At 36.3% G+C, this 16,835-nt stretch overlaps 2 protein-coding genes across 9 annotated transcripts in view; one reads left to right on the top strand and one right to left on the bottom strand.

Annotated features, from left to right (window-relative positions):
• SYN2 (synapsin II) overlaps nucleotides 1-11,649 on the top strand; it is a 148,848-nt gene extending 137,199 nt beyond the window's left edge. For both annotated transcript variants that reach the window (XM_085235735.1, XM_085235734.1), the window contains 3 exons: nucleotides 4,313-4,373; nucleotides 8,037-8,334; nucleotides 10,733-11,649. In XM_085235735.1, the coding sequence (XP_085091861.1) occupies nucleotides 4,313-4,373; nucleotides 8,037-8,334; nucleotides 10,733-10,868 (495 nt within the window). In that variant the 3' untranslated portion in view covers nucleotides 10,869-11,649. The remainder of the gene's footprint in view (nucleotides 1-4,312; nucleotides 4,374-8,036; nucleotides 8,335-10,732) is intronic.
• Nucleotides 1-16,835, bottom strand: part of TIMP4 (TIMP metallopeptidase inhibitor 4) — a 108,975-nt gene that overhangs the window by 68,317 nt on the left and 23,823 nt on the right. For 4 of the 7 annotated variants that reach the window (XM_085235740.1, XM_085235739.1, XM_085235741.1 and 1 more), the window contains exon 3: nucleotides 10,706-10,791. Coding sequence is in view for 5 of the 7 variants with exons in the window: in XM_085235741.1 (XP_085091867.1) it covers nucleotides 10,706-10,712 (7 nt within the window). In the remaining 2 variants the exon portion in view is untranslated. Of the gene's footprint in view, nucleotides 1-10,705; nucleotides 10,806-13,018; nucleotides 13,066-16,835 lie in introns of those variants that run through there. The other 3 variants (XM_085235742.1, XM_085235743.1, XM_085235746.1) reach the window with 3 other exon arrangements.

Below are 16,835 nucleotides of genomic sequence, written 5' to 3' on the forward strand. Positions count from 1 at the left end.
CCTTCAAGTTTCTTTGGCTAAATTAAGCTAGCTGAGTTCTTCCACATGCTCTAGGTACAGACACTTCCATCTGCCTGGTCAGTTTAACAGTGCTTTTCTGCATCTGATGAGCTTAAATTCCTCTTTCTTTACCAGGAGTGATGTTCCTCTATTGTAAGGACTAAGTATTTGTATCTATGAGACTTTTCATGCAATCATTTACTACTACTCAAATAATCTAAATTACCTCTCTGCTTTGCAATCACATTTCTTCCTTTATGCAATCAATCTCAGCTTGTACTTTGGCAATTCTCAATTGATCCTACTATTTCTTGGTCTGAAAAATATGGCTTTCTTTTCAAATATTGAAATACCTATGAAAAGCTTCTATCATTGCATTACAAAGAAAACCAAATGAAACCCAAAAACAACAATGCATGCTCCAACTTTGGTTCACAAAAGCTTCAAACACAGCCAAATCAATATCAGTTTTAGCTGGGACTCAGTTTAACATCTCCCTTGCCTAGGGGCTGTTTTACTGCCAAGTTGCTGCTCTTGCTTCCACCCTTTTCAGCATTCTTCTGATTATTCAAAATTCAAATATATATATGAATCTAATCTGCATTTACATAAACAGATAGAAAAATAAGTAGCACGACTGATCAAATTATAATACATCATGCTTTAAGAACACTGTTTTACTCCAGTTTTACCTAGAGAATTTTAAGGAGATTGTTTCAGGTGAGTATGGAAAAGAAGGAAGTGCTACAGAGACATCTATGGGCACTTATATTTTAGTAGCTGGGTTTCTGCTCTGGCTATAATGAACTTAGCCAATACTCTAAAGACCATTATGCAGCCAAAGCATTGATTTTTATACTCAGATCTGAGAAGTCAGTATTGCATTCCTGAAGTATTCATGGGACTTTTTGCTTCCACAAGTAGAGTTATATTTTTTCTAATAGTTATGTAAACAACAAATTCCCTTTGACAAGAAGAGATTCAGTAATCATCACTAGAGAATGTTACTATCAATATCAGCAATCCTCTCTTTTGGGAATTTTGATGTGATATAAAAGCTGCATTCCTGAAATGAAAGCAACAAGGGCTTCTTCCACAGCATTTACCACACCTCACTTAGTATAAACCATTCAGTATGGTTTAAAATTCCATACTGAATGCTGTCATTTCCCATCTCTGCACTAGTAATTGCTGTATAGCATGGTGCTACTAACTGGGAAGCCTTGAGCATACAAATAAGAATCCGTTCAGGGCCATTTTCCATAGTTCATATTCTAATCCTTCATTCTTGCAGTGTTTGAATTAAGCAATCTGCAGTTTGTAGACGAGAACGAAGTGCATGAAAACATGTTTGTACTGAAAGAAACTGGTAGGAGGGTGATCTTCTAGGCTGGGCAACAAAGAAAAAAAAAAAAGAAAAAAAAGAAGAACAGGAGGGGTGAAAACATCTGCAGGACAGGTCTAGTCCAGCATCTCTGTTCAGAGAGGCTGTGCCGCTTACATGGAGTTAGCAGCTCTTACAATTCCATTGGCACACCACGTTGGAGAGGTGAGGAGTAACAGACTGCAGTCAATTTGCCAACAAGTGGTGTTTTAGAAGAAGCCTGGATTTTATTAAAGACCTTGGCTCAGGACAGCAAACAGGAGTGGTTCAAAGCCTGTGTTTAATATCAAGTATCAAGGCTTCTGACTGTCTCGGAGAAAAAAAAAAAAAAAAAAAAACTCTTGAAAAAGACTGGATTACTACAGACCATTGAAAAACCATGAGTAAGATTTCTCAAATAGGAATGTAGTGCTAATTAGTCTTTTTGGGTCAGCCTGGGTGGGTTGGCTAATTAGCAAAAGTAATATACCAGTGTGATTGGCCTGGAGTGTGGGTGAGGTTCCTGGAAGCACCAGGTGATATCTGGTGAAAAAAGGATGTGTGGGTGGTAAAATCAAGACAGCTGCAGTCAATGACTGGAGTGGGGAAAATACATCTCCAACAGAAAATGCACAAAGGCTTTAAACTTCCAGAACAGTTGAGGTGAGGATTAGCAGGCTTCTATAAGGTTTATTGAAAGCCTAATTTAGGATAAAATAATTTCTTGGTGAGATAGAAAGATATGTGGATTGCATAAGTACTGATGTTGTCAAGTCAGTTAAATAGCCTGTGCAATAAAACCTGAGACCATTTCAGTGCAAGAACAAATGGCAGACTTGCTTCAGCCTCAAGGCACAGAGGAAATGGGGGCCCTACAGATGTTGTTTTAATATTTAAGTGATGTGAATTTAAAGCGTCAGCTTATTTTCAGTTTCTAAATAAAATATGAATTTTCCCTATGTAATCTTTCAGTAGAAAAACAGCAACGTGCACATTCTCTCTGGTCTTTGTCACTGCACAGAGCTCCTCAGTGTATTTTATGGCCTTTTGCAGGACTAGTAAGTCTATCACATGCTAATAGTAGTAATATTCTTTACAAAACGCTATGCATGCTTTTTAACCAAGTCATGCGGTCAGTTCAGTCCTCCAGAAATCTTCTGAAAGCCCTTAAAGCCAAGTACTCTCTCTTTCCCTTTAAGGGCACACTCCACGTGTCATACTTCAACACCAAAGGAAACAGAAGCTCTCTGTAATGCAGAACACCCAAATGCCCTACGGGTGTGTAGAGGAAGGTGCCAGGTGCATCAGAACAATGGTAGTAGAATATGAAAGGAGTTAGCTCCTTTAGGGCAGCTTTTCAAGGTTACCATTCTCTGTGCTGATTTGCCCAGTATCCAAGGATTTACTGATGTATATATATATTTTTTTCAGCAAGCTCCTGTGCTGAAAATTAGATAAAGTGGATACCACAAAAAATGCTTACTGCGTCATTGAAACAGGAATAGGATAGAAATTCAACTTTAATGCGTGGTTCAGAACTCTAGAAGAAAAAGAAATAGAACAGGGAAGACTTTAAGTCACATGAAAGCATTTTAAAATTATCTGGTGGCAGTGTATCCCCATCCTTACAGTGATGTTTACCGAGAGCTATGCATGGATCAGTATGGATCAGTTAACAGGGGGATCAGATTTTGCCTCCTTCATTTTGTATGTGTCATTTTTTACACCTCAGCTGGTCTTCTGAAGGTTGGTAACTCACAAAACTTACTTTTGGACCTGTCTTATGTCCTTTCATTTATGTAGCTGAAGCAGACAAAGCAATTTAGAACAGCTGCACACAATAGTGTCGTTGTAGCATTCAGAAAGCACAATTTCTAGATTGCTGTGCTGGAATTTGGATCATTTGAGTAATATTTATTTCTGCAGTTCTGAGATCAGATACAAAACTATCAGAAAAAAAATAAGTTTTGCAAAAATTGTTATATTAATTTTACATTTACTATTTAATATATCCTGGGTTTTTCCTCGTGACAGATGGCAGTTTAGTTTCTGAATCCTAAAAAATAAAAATTAAAAAAAAAAAAAAACAACAACACCCCAACCAAGATATTGTGTCCAATTATTTGACATATTTCATTTTTTTAAATATAAGAAGTGAGTCCAAGACGAAGTTTGAATTCAAGTGCTAATGTTCCCAAAGGCTTTTCTGCTCCAAGATTTTGGTTCAGGCCCATCTTTTCCTCTGGACAAGTATATATTCAAAAATGATACTGCTGAATAAATCTACTCTTTTGAAAATTTAAGCATTACATGTGTTTCTAATAACATGTCAGATGGAATAGCATGAAGTAATTTTAATTATTTTCATTATTTGTCTGTGGTTTTTGCTTCCTTCTTTCATTTTGCTTAGCAAACTAGTTAACCTAGAGTAGCACATCTCTCTTCCCATTTACAGTCAGAGAATCAAAGTGAAATTACCACTGCTGTGCTACTGCTTCCAGAAACAAATGTTATAAAAATACATTATTTCTTGAATCACACAAAGGTATCTGTTGAAGTTCTATTCAGTATACTCTAAAAGAGACTGCAGAAGTGATGAGATACAGAAAAGTGGTTCAAGGTGCTGGGAACTGAAGAAGGAAGACCATACGCAAATAGCGGTAAGGTTTGAGAAAGCACTACTCACATCTTGATCACATGCTGCAAGGGGAAAACAAGTTGTTGTTTGATTTTGTGTTTTTTTTTAACTCAGTTCTGGATTAGTCTAGGATTTCTCTGTCATGGCAAGCACCAAATAAAGTTGAGAATGTTTTCTGGAATAAATTAAAATTGTATGTTCAGCCCCCAGCCAATAAAGAGATTTCAAATGAAAGTAAAGGCAAATTAGTTGAAAACTGGAACTAAGCTACTCTAATTTTCTTCTCTTCTGTTTTCAAATGTGTTTTCCAGAGTGGATCACTAAAGGAGCCAGAGCCAAACAAAATCCCACCTCAGCGACCACCACCTCAAGGTTGTTTACAGTACATTCTCGACTGTAATGGCGTTGCAGTAGGACCAAAACAAGTCCAGGCTACTTAGATAACCGAGACTAAAAGCAAGAGTTAAAACAAAAATTAAAATTAAAAAGAAAAAGAAACAAAAACACAATCTTTAAAGCAAACATAGCAGTTTTGTTCAATTTTGCATTGTTCAGTGCTGACCTGGACTGTGTTTTTTCTATGCAGTGTCAACTCTACCGTCTGGTTGTTTACTTGTTCATGTCTGTGCGTGTAATGCTTACCTACCTTTCTCTGTAAAACTTGTGATTTCAGGGCTGTTGTCAACAGTGTACAAAGAATGTGCCTCTTTAGAGCCCAGTGCAACTGTATGGATGGTTAGACAGTATTTCTTAAGTATTATATATCTGTCAGTGAAATACCACCAAGGTTCAAATCTAAATACTTCGCTTACTCTGTGAGTGTGTGCACACTATGCTCATCGCCTTTGTGTGTGCGTGTGTGTGCGTGTGTGCATGACTAATAGGTAGGTGATCCAGAAATATTTTTTACAGCCTAGGTTGGAATTTGCTAGTGAGGCTTTTTATTTATGCTTTTATAAAGTTTGTTACCATTTGAGTTTTACTTATATGCAAGTGGAAGTCTAATATTTCAGAGACTTGATAACTGCGATACAGTTCTTCCCAAGGAATATTTAAAATATCTTCTATTTTACATACTGGTATTCATATTTTTAGTAATTCTGCATTAAATTATTAGCTACAAAGCTATGTAAATGGGCCACCTATGTGCAATATCTCAGTGAAAGTGTGAGTATTTAATGTATCTTATTTCAGTTAAGTAGTACCTTTTGTTGTAGTTCTAAATTAGTAATATCTATGGAGATTTTTAAGTAAAAAATTAATGCAAATATTTTAAAAATCTTATGCTCACCTAAGAGTTAAATCCCAGGTTATTTGGTGAGAAGTACCTCAAGGACTGTTAAACTTCCTGTAAGAGCTCCTTTTTTTCCTAAAAATGGATATGGTAGACCAAAGTACCTTTAACCAGCTAGAGATCTTGCAAGACAAAAATATTGGTGGTTTTCTTCACCAACTCAGGTCTATGATTTTAAATCTACAAATCTCAAGATAGCTATAAAGAAAATTTAGTGCCAGTGTTATCCACGTCAACAGGGTTTAAAATAATTGCTTAAAATCAAATGTGCAACAAGACTTGAGATGCCTAAATCTGTTAGATTTTCTGTAGGTAAATTATTTATGATTTTTGCAAACCCGTTTATAGTGTAGTATTACAAGAAATATACAAGTGGGCAGTTAATCTGCTGTGAGAACTCTGGCCAAGAGTCACAAGCTGCACAATGCTAGCATACCACAAAACTTTGTTGTGAGTGAGCCACGGAGCTCTAATTTGAAATTAGAAGACGTACAAAGATGAGCAGCCATTAGTTTAGTGTGAACAATTCTGTTTAAAGGGAAAACAGCTTTATGTTCTTCTGTTTTTCCTGCAAACACTGGGAAAAAAAATTATCAGTGAAAATCATCATTCTTAGCATTTCTTTTCTTTGTACAATCTGTCTGGTAAGATGAGAACTAAGGTATGCATTATTAGCTATTTCAGTGTGTGTAGTAAGTGCTACTGTTTACTACCTATCGGTAATTTACATGAATATTTTGCTTTAGTGATCGGCATTTGTCTGGGTCAGTGATCATTCCCATGATGGCATTGACTATTCTGCTCTATATTAAGAAAATTCCACATAGAGTCAGGTTCACAAATCCTTACCTCCAGACACCATAAAAGTGAATAAACTATACTGCCCTGGGGTGAAGAAATGAATCTGATGATTGATTTTATTTAAAGCAGCTGGTATTTTTTTGCATGTAGTAGTACAAGTATTCACAAGTGCTTTTCACACGACATTTGTGAGCTGTGTGTGCAAAGAAGAGATGAGTGTTTCAGAGAGGATTTCAGCTTATTGACTGTAAAGGATTTACAAGGGCACACACTACTGCTACATACTACAGACAAGAAGCAAGCTAAAATGTCTCTGCATGTAAGCATGCTTAGGTGCAATATTGTGGTAACAGGGAACAGATGTTTTACAGTGTAGGCTTAATGTTCAGTTTTGTTATTTTTGGTAAAAATTTCTTTCATGATTGTTGCCTTTTGTACAACCCAGCTGCAAGAAAGTGAGCAAATGCTGGAAGTGTGACAGCAGTATATCTTTTATGTGAAATATCTTGTACAGCTTAATGTGCAATAAAAGAAAGTTATATCTGTCTTCAGTGTAAAGTTTCTGGCATTCAAGCCTGTATATACAAGTGGGGGAAGGAAACCTTTCTGTTTTTCAATATTGAGTGAAAGGAGACTAATAAGAAAATGATCCTTATTAAGATGTTGCAAGACCATGTTATCACCTTCAAATATTTCCTACAAAAGTGGTTAAAATTAATACACGATGAAGGCACATTCCTTAACATCCAGTACGTGCTATTTATCTTTCTACACCACAAAACACTGCTAGAACTGTACTAAGACTTCTTGAAGCATTAGTACGTGCTGTTCTCAGACACATACACTGGAATCTCATATAGTAAGTGGAAAACTATCTATAATAGCAATTTCTTTTTTTAAAATCACAAATCACAACATTATTTCCAGATATGCAGATTTTCTCCATAGAGACTCAAGTAGGTGAAGTCTTCTACTTGCACTTAATATATGTGTAAGAGTAAAATTCTGAACTATTGAGAACACTGTATAATATTTACTGTTCAACAAAGCTTTTTCCCTGACTGAAGCATTATACAAACTAGTCTCTCAGAATTTCATCCTGTCCCTTCCTCCCCTTAACTCTTACATCCCACGTGCTTAGTCATGTGCAAGAATAAAGTTTTTTCTGACAACTGTCAGCCAAGAAAACCACATCTCATATGAGATAAAAGCAGCACAACCACTGATATCTGACACAGCACTATTTCAGTCAGAAAGCAGTAAAAAGAAAAGCCCTCACTGATGATGTAGCATCTTTCAGCCACAGATTTCACAACTTAGCTCTCTACCACAAGTGGTAATTTTCACACTTGCTACAGTATTTTTTCAGCATAATTCCTTCTCAGTGGGAAGATGTCCTTGGTAAAAAATCAGTAATGATTTTCTTTCCTTTCTTGCAATGTTCTTCATGTACTTCAATAAGGAGTTAAGTTATCGAATGATTTTAAATTAGTTTTGTTGCTATAAGAATGAATTTAAGAGGAATATTACAAAAATAACTTCTGTGCTTTGGAGAAATAAAATTGTAATAACTACACAGAAAATAAGAGCTGTGTTGCTGAACTAGATTCTGTTGGTATATGCAATTCTTTCACAGCCTCTTCTTTAGCTGGGCCAAAATTATAGTGGCTGTAACTCCACTGACTAATTTGAAGGCGTAGGGTTACCACTGGGATAAATCTGGGACTTAGCAATTTTATGGATGCTCCAAGCAAGCTTCTAATGTACCAACTGTAAACTGTAGAATTGACTACTTAAGCTGCAGTGCATAGAATTCCATAGAATTTTGCCTCAGAAGTATAATTATCACATTCAAGCATTATTTTAAAGTGTTGGATATGAATCTAATAAGAGCTCTTTGATACTATAACATTATGAAGTTTTTCTTGTGCTGAACCTAGGGGGCCCAGTGCAACCCCAAGGAATGCAATCACAAAGCCAGGAGCCATTGCAGCCACAGCGCATGTACCCCCCTGGGCAGTCAGCAAAGCCCTCCACTTCCCAGCCACAGCGTCCACCCGGACCTACGACCCAGCAGCCACGTGCCCAGGCTCAAGGTCCTTCCAGCACCCGATTACAAAAGGAGGCAGAGGCACAGCCTGCACCACAACCACAGCCTGCTCCACAGCCACAGCCTGCGCCTCAGCCCGCCCCGCAGCCCGCGTCGCAGCAGAAGCCTCAGTCTCACCCACAGCTTAAGTAAGATTTGCTTTATCACTTTCCTAGTCTGCTCAGAATAGTTACATTTTGTTGTTGAAACTGTAATTTGAGAGCCGGTCTGACATTGATATAAAGATGTACATACGCTCCCCAGTCTAAATTGAGGTTTCAAAAAGCTTATTATCGGTTTATCATTAGAGTAGCATTAGTTACATCCTGTGCTATACAAGACTCCATTCGTTGTGCAACTTATGCCCCAACTAGATCTGATGTGAAAACTCTTGATCGTTCTCCTTTCTTTCCCTTCCTTCTCATGTCACTGACTCATGATCTGGGTGTGCTATTTGCCTGCACAGAAAAGAGGAAGTCTTATCTGCTTCAACTTTTAACCTTGCAGTCGCTCAAAAGAACAGATTTCAGTTTCAAAAGGCCTATCTCAGAAACAGTCCAAATGAACAAGCTGTCAAACTGTGTTTACAGTAACGCTCTGGTCAAGGTGCACATTGCTACTGTCTGTACAGCACAAGTCACTCAGACCCTTTGGAGAGATGTCAGCAGGACTCGCGCAGACACCTGCCTGTAGCTGCCTCACTGCGCTGGGAGGTTCCCTCGTGCACAGCATGAGGCTGTTGCTCTATACAGCCAACTGCGTGCTGCAGTAAAGAATGTGAACAGGATCTGTAGCCACACATCCTCGTAGAGCCTTAAATTAGTGAATGGAAAACACGGAGAGGGTATTAGAAGTGATTTGCTGTTTTTCAACATATTGATCCTGGCTCTACTGCCAGTAGAGTCGCAGATAACATTGCACTTATTTTGATGAGTAATAAGCTATCATTTTTTTTCAATAGTGCAGATTCCCCTTTTCCACCAACTCACATGCTTTACTGGTGTGAAGCAATTCTGAGTCCTCGCCTGAACACAATTCAGCCAAACAGACGTGTTAGATGAGAGGATGACAAATTAAAACAACAGTCAAAAAAGCTTAAGCGTGTTTGCTTCTGAAGAAAGTGTTTTCTTGCATTCCTGGGACGGTATACTTCTTTATTTTGTTTTATAAACGTAAAACTCCGATTGATTCATCTATTATTTATCTAGAGAATAGACAGCTCCATTTTCTTAAGCAAGATGAAAAACCATAAACTAGTTTGAAACTTAATTTGTTCATTTCTGATATGAAAAACACTATACCACATACATTTTTCCAGCTTTCTCCTTTTCCTCAAATGGAAAAGTAGTCTCTATATAAAAGAAAAAGAATGAGTTCAATTTTTAAGATGCAAACTATGTAAGTGTAGTTGTTCTAACTTTCAGGAACTTTTAGGTCTGCACCAAGACTCAGATCTCCTGCCTGTAGGATTAACTCTATTTGCATGTGCATACTTTGTATTCACCCACATGCTGTTGCCTAACCTGTATGTACATGTTATTAATCTGTGAATAAATATTTAATTAGGCCACTTATTGTGTTACTAATCAAGTCAAGTGCTGCTTCCCACCCTCCCTCTTTCAGTGAGTACAAACAAACATTTATCAGTCCATTCTCATTAACACAATTATAATTTACAAAAAACCTAAAACGCCTGTAGCACTGTTTGCTGTACAGACATAGAGAAGTTGCAAACCATGGGGAGTATAAAACAACCTGAATAAGGAGAGTGTTTCACTATAGCCAAAACTGAAATCCTATTACTGTACTTAGAGAAAAATAAAATCAATTAATATATTAGTGCATGGATATTTTCGTAAAAAGATTATAACTCATTATTGTTTTATACTTAGATTCAAACCTACCTTTTAAATGTTATTTTACTTGAGGTAGTTTTAAATTTCAGACATTTTCTTTCTTGTATGTTATTTTATTCATGCTTTCAGAAACTTACGTGTACATGATAGCACTAAAACCAGAATAGGCTTACTAGACTAACTGCTAACAGAGAAGCAAAGTGATACCTGATTTGGGGAATTTGTTCAAAGAGGAAAATTGTCACTAAACCATCATTAAGTTTGAACATTATCTAACACGCAGCAGTGGACCACATTACAACTCTAGGTCTCATTTTTTGAGCTCTCATCATGCTGTGTTGAGTAGCGAGTTGGATTTAGTAGGCAGGCTCAGATTCGCCTTAAGTTCTAATTTATGTCATCCAATTTACTTAGATACAATGTTTCAGATATGTAAAAAAGCAGTGTGTTCTCTAAATAAAAGATTGTCCTACTTCACAAATCAAAGTACAGAAGGAATATGCTTTATTGCAGCAATTCTGCACGCTATATCTAACCATATTACTTGTGTTGAATATTCATTTTGCTCAAATGGAAATTGTCTGTATCTCACAGCCGTTTTTCCTTTTCTGCTAATTTATACAAGTTATATGTGGATGGAAGTTGATAGATAATATGACCATACCAAACATGTTGCATTTTTGTCTTGCAGCAAGTCGCAGTCCTTGACGAATGCCTTCAGTTTCACAGAATCATCCTTCTTCCGATCATCTGTGAATGAAGATGAAGCAAAAGCTGAAACAATTCGAAATTTGAGGAAATCCTTTGCTAGTCTTTTTTCTGATTAGCCAGCTTCATCTAAATGCACATAGCATATAGTCTAAAAACTACGTGAATGTTACATAGGTTTTGTTTTCCCTGTGACTGTACCTTTCTCTCCTGTGCTAACTGTTGTATTAAGCAATATGTTAAACTTACAAAAAGAAAGAAAAAAAAAAAAACAAAAAAAAAAACCCACAGAAGAAGGACTTTGATGAAATACCATTTGGGAACATGTATAGTGATAAACAAGGTAGAGTTCTATTATGAAAACAGAATGCCAAATTCTGAAGTCCTTATCTATTGTAATATTGTGGCCTTACTGTGACTGACTATATTATCCTAACTGAGACTTCTTTGTAGATCTGTGTTAATAAAGCATTGAGTTATGGGTTTCTTCTTGCTTTACCCATTTCCAATGCATTGCAATGCATGTGTATTTTGTGTGTAAATGTTTTGTACTGCAGGAGTAGTCTTGATTTGTTCTTGCCACCCAAGTTCTGGAGGCAGTTCACACTGACGTTCCTGTCAAGCTGCATAAATAGTGTGAGAAACTGAAGCACTTTCTTCCTCCTTATACAATCTTTCCATCAGCTGACTGTAGATTTCTGATGTATTGCTGACTTATCATTACACTAAATTAATGTCATAAATAGAGTGTATATGTTCTACTGTACTCCATATGTCTACTTAAATTTATTTACAAATTGTAACCATAACTGATTTTAGTTGCAAAGAATATGCATGATGTTACCCTTATTTTTGTGAGCACCTTCTAATAAATGTAAAGTCCCATGCCTGTTTAAAGAATGTCTTTGACAAAGCTTGTTTCAACATCAGTATATACTGTCTGTTTTAACTGATATCACAAAAGGGTAATTTTGTGATTATTAAATATTTGGACACAAGCTACAACTTTAAGAAGACAGACTGTCAGAAATAATTCCCTTTTAGACTGGCATCATTAAAAAATATAACTTTTAGGAAACACATTTGCATTTTCTAATAAGGAATGTATTTGTTAAATATTTCTCTAACTTGCAAAAACAGAGTTGATCCCAGGCTTTGAGATAACAGCAGTATTTTTTTTTAATTCTCAAAAGGAAACTGAAATTGATCAGTAATCTTTTGACCATCTCTTTCCAAGTGAATATCATGTCATTCTCCTTATCCTGAATTGCGTGCAGCAATACTCTATGCTAAGAAACAGTGCTAGCAGTGGAAACAGGAGAAAATAATATATATATTTATACTAGCATATCTGAGGAAGAAACAAGTAACACGAGGTTAACTTCTAAATCCTATGGAATATATAATGCATTTGTAGAAACACATCTATTTGCCTCTGAAATTTTACTTTCTGTATTAGCTCATAGCCAAGTATTAGTTTATGAAGCATGGAGAAATCACAATAACTTTGACTACATAGCTTCAGTTTTGGATTCTTTTGGACAAGGAGTCTGTCTGTCTTGTGCCAAGAGTTTGGCAACAAAGCATGGAAACTTTCACCTCAAGTGATGCCAAAATCAAGTTCATACATTAGATCTCATAGTTGCCTTAGAACAATGCTGTCCTCCAGATTAAGAATGAAATGTCTGCAACATTAGAAACTATAAATACATGGCACTGCCCTCTGAAGGATGGAATCTCATTCTGTAATGGGCACATCATCATTGTGAAACAGCCCTCAAAGCAGCTCTCTTACTAAATTAAAGATGATTCTCTCTTATTTTTTTACTACCCAGGAAGAATGCACTGTAGACAGAAACCTACAGTTTAGACTACGAATTCTGTGGCAAAACAGCACTCCTTAAATATCGATGTTCCTATTAATTCATAAACACCATCAAAACTGATTTTAATTTTGTCCCCTTCCTGCTCCCCTCTGGGTTGAAACACCCTTCACTGGCAACAGTAACAACCCTGAGCAGTTCTATAGCCTTTTATGTCTGAGAAGCACTTTGCTTTTAGATTAGAAAGATTAATCAAAGTTGCTAACGCAAATTAATTACTGCTACAGAGAAAGCATGGTAATTATGCATAGTTTGGCATGGTTCATGATTAGTACATGCCTAGTTTCAGCAATATAGTACAATATGAACTACAGGTAGTTCATTAGTCCAGACCCCGGATTTTGACTTGAGGCGAAGTTTCTTGCTCATATAAAATTCCCTCCCACCTTTTCCTGGGAGAAAACAGGTTTCACTGCAGTCTTTGTTTTACCATCTGGAACAAAAAAAGAAAAAAGAAAAAAAGAGAGAAAAAGAAAAGAAAAAAGAAAAGAAAATCAAAAAGAGAGCAAGATGATGCAATCAAATCTGCATGGTGTATCCTCCCACACAATGTACATAACATTGTGCCTCCCCACAATGCCAGAAGTTCTTTGTATCTCTAAGCATGCTAAAGCGTGTCACATGCAGGCTCATGCATGCTGATGTTCCTTATGTACTTTTTCATAGTTAAAAAATTTTAAGCAATCTATAGCACATGTTCAGAATACCTATCAGAAAAAAATAGTGAAAAATCTATTCAAACATTTATTCTCTGGTTTGTATTTTTTCATTAAATAAATTGTGCTTTGAATACATTTGCAAGCTCTAAGTACCCAGTTATCCAATACAGTGCTATCTAGGTTTGCATATATGGTAACACAGAAATAACGTGAGTGTCTGAGGTTCAGCTTTGGGAACATTTGCACACGGGTACACATGAGTTGGGTACTTCATATGTACCTTTTCCATGGAGATGCAGATTACGATGCCATTGGTCACTATGCACAGCATTCCATCCTTTATGTTATCTCCCACTTACAGATCAGCATAATATGAAATCTACAGAGCTACTTCATCAAGTTTAGGTTTAAGATTGAGATGGAGTCATTTTCTGACCAGTAGGTCTGCAGCCATTCAAAACACAAGCAAATTTCAAAAGATTGCAATTATGGATGAATATGGATGCTAAACTGACTTTGAAACCACCACTAACTCTTCAATAAAAATTAGAAAATAGTACTAAGGTACTTTGTAAATACCGAGTGTAATTTGTATACTTCCTCCTCCAGAAGAACAAAGTTGTTTATCTGAGCTAATATGAATACAACACATACAATGAAACTTATTTACAAAATTGAACAAGTCATTGTACGATATCTGCATTGACGTGGTTGTTGCCAGTATTTGGATGAATACTACAAATAAATTTCCTAGCAAGTTGTTCATTAACAACAGTTTCCAGTGATGTTGGGTAGGATGCAAGTGGCTGAATACACCAAACAAATCTAGATAGTGCCTTTTCAGACATCTATCTTAATAAACAGGATCACCACAATTCTGGGGGTGGGGGGGAGGGACAGCAACAATACAGGATCTGTGGGAGACCAGGGCTATTCTAAATTGTCAGTGCAAGGCCAATATAAATTGACCATACATACAAATTGACCTGAAGTGGCAGTAGGTACTGCTGAGCTCCCTCTCAGATCAGGTTTTTTCAGTTATCTTTTTTTTTAATCATACAAGCATGGAGTAAGAAGCAACTTAATTGAGCTCTGCATTTCTTCTTCTCTGACTAAACAAAGCTATCTAGGAAGCCAGTGCTGCAAATAACGATTTGCAAATTTTTATCACTAGTAGAGTTTATTTTTCATACCAAAAATAACTAGAAGTGATTACTGACTCAGAGGAGATTAAGAAAGATTATCTAACGTGTCACAAATGCCAGCACAAATGAAATTAAGTCCTGATGAGAATACATGTCTCATATGGAAACGCTTTTTATTAGACATATGTAAAACTATTAAGACGGTTTTAAAATCTTGTGTGATAAGTTTCAAAACAGGTAGCTAAAATTAGTTTTCCAAATCCACATTCTATTACGCAGATAAGCAGCAAAATTTGCAAAATGATGTTTTCCTCACTTCCTTTAATTCCTCCTCATCTTATAAGCAAGAATGTTGCACCTCAAGATAACAATTTATATCAAGTTTCATGGAGCACTGATTTGGCTATGTGCAGTTAGATTCTTGCACCTCAAAAAATACTTTAAGAAAGAATGAAATAAAAGTAGCCTTAAGAAAAAAGAATTAAAATAATGTCTAGATTGTCAGGTATTCTCAAGTATCCCTGCACTTAAAAGGAAAGAACAGGAAGACTATCCCCCTGCTTCATTTAAGATAGCTCAGGAGTAAAGGAGATGTTTTTTTCTTTTTGTGGAGTTAGCTTTTTCTCCCCACAGGTCATGTCACATAGAATTAGAAAGAAAACCAATTTAAATAAAAAGAAACAAAAAAGATACCAGGCTTTTTCCTTTTCTTAAATGGGTTTGAGGTTTTAACTTCTATTGTGACGTTGTTCAGAATTTCTAAGGGTGGATGCAGTATTTAAAACCTGATCCACTTCACAATAGAGGGTACATATTACAGAGAAGGCAACTGTCTTCGATTGCTAAACCTTCGCTCTGTATACGCAACAATAGCAGAAACTAAGTGAAAAGTATGATAATCTGACAAGACTGAAAATGGATTGAGAGCTTCACTCTTTACACGTGAACTTCATTAGCATTTTTCTCCTAATTATTCTTATTTTACTCACATGTGCCTGTTCTTCTCACCAATCCCCATCAGCCAAATTCTTCTTTAAGGATTTATAAGCACTGAGGAGTACCCAATTATTTTGTTTGAGGGCAAATCTTTGAATTGTTTTCATCTTCTGCTATTGCTCTATGCTTCCCTATGCACTGAAGATAGCTGGAGTAAGTAATAACACATTAAAGTTAATCGTTTGTGTTCTTGCTTCCTTAGCTAAAAGAGAAATTTTGGTAAAGATAATGTCGATTTTTAAAGTATATAGAAGGCAATGCAGAAGAACTTCTTTTTGTCTCTCATCCAGGTAGAAAGGAGTACAAACAAAACCAGCAGTGAAAGCGGGTCATCATTTTTTAGTTTAGGAACTACTTATCAAATGTCTGTTACAAAAGTTACTATGGCAAGTCTTTTTTTTTTTTTTTTTTTTTCTTCCCCTGAGATAATCTAGTATAGGGACTTAATGGAAGGGACTTAGCAGTATAATTTTAACTATAGGACAACTGAAGTAATGAAGAAGCATTAGACACGTTAACAAGAGTTATGCTTTATTAGTATGCCATATCCCATTTTGAGGCTGTAATGAAATCTAAAGTATGTCTTCTGTTTTACTGTAGTTTAGAACAAAAGAATTAGCATGACTCGTGGAAATTAAATTTCTGCTTCTAAAATAAACTAGAAAGAGTGAATACTTTTCCCTCGGATACTTCACATAAAATTCTCCCACTTAAGTCTCCTTTGCTTTGGAGAAAAGGATCTACTGGGCAAATGTTTCCCAGTTAATTAGAAGGGAATGTCAATGCAAAAAAAGAATGTTTCTCTCATTCCCAGTCATCGCATTAAAATATGAGCGTATTGCTGCTTCATTCATAATGTGACTCTTCCTTCAAGGTCATGAGAAGTTTTAACATGGAAAGAGAGTGAATGCATCCTTTCATTGTACGTTTGCAGAATGCCATAAGCTAACGCCTGACTTGCCAACTGTGCTCTAACTGGAGATAGACTGTACAGATCTCAGGCTGATGGTTATGTAAGTTTTAAGCCCTTTAAACAGCAGATTGCTATCCTGACTGCATCTATCATTGCTGAATACTTAACAGTTCTGGTTAGTTCAAACCAAACTCCTATAGCCTGTTTTTGTTTTTTTTTTTGCATATTTTTTTCTTTGTAATCTATTAATAATAGTGTCATAAATATAAATATATCTTTAGGCATGTTTTTCTCACCTGTACATTTCTTTCAGTCATGTAGAACTTCAAACCACATGTTCCTTGTGTATTAATAAATGTGGCATGCTGCTGGAGAGTCTGCCACTAGAATTAGTCTGTGAACAAACCCTACTGCCATGACACCATGTCAGATGCAGTCTGTGTGAGATCTGTCTCACGTTTTAGATCAACAATCAGCTCTAAGTGCCAGA

Source organism: Meleagris gallopavo, chromosome 14 (genome assembly GCF_905368555.1).
Source record: "Meleagris gallopavo chromosome 14, MGAL_WU_HG_1.1, whole genome shotgun sequence".
NCBI classification, from domain to species: domain Eukaryota; kingdom Metazoa; phylum Chordata; class Aves; order Galliformes; family Phasianidae; genus Meleagris; species Meleagris gallopavo.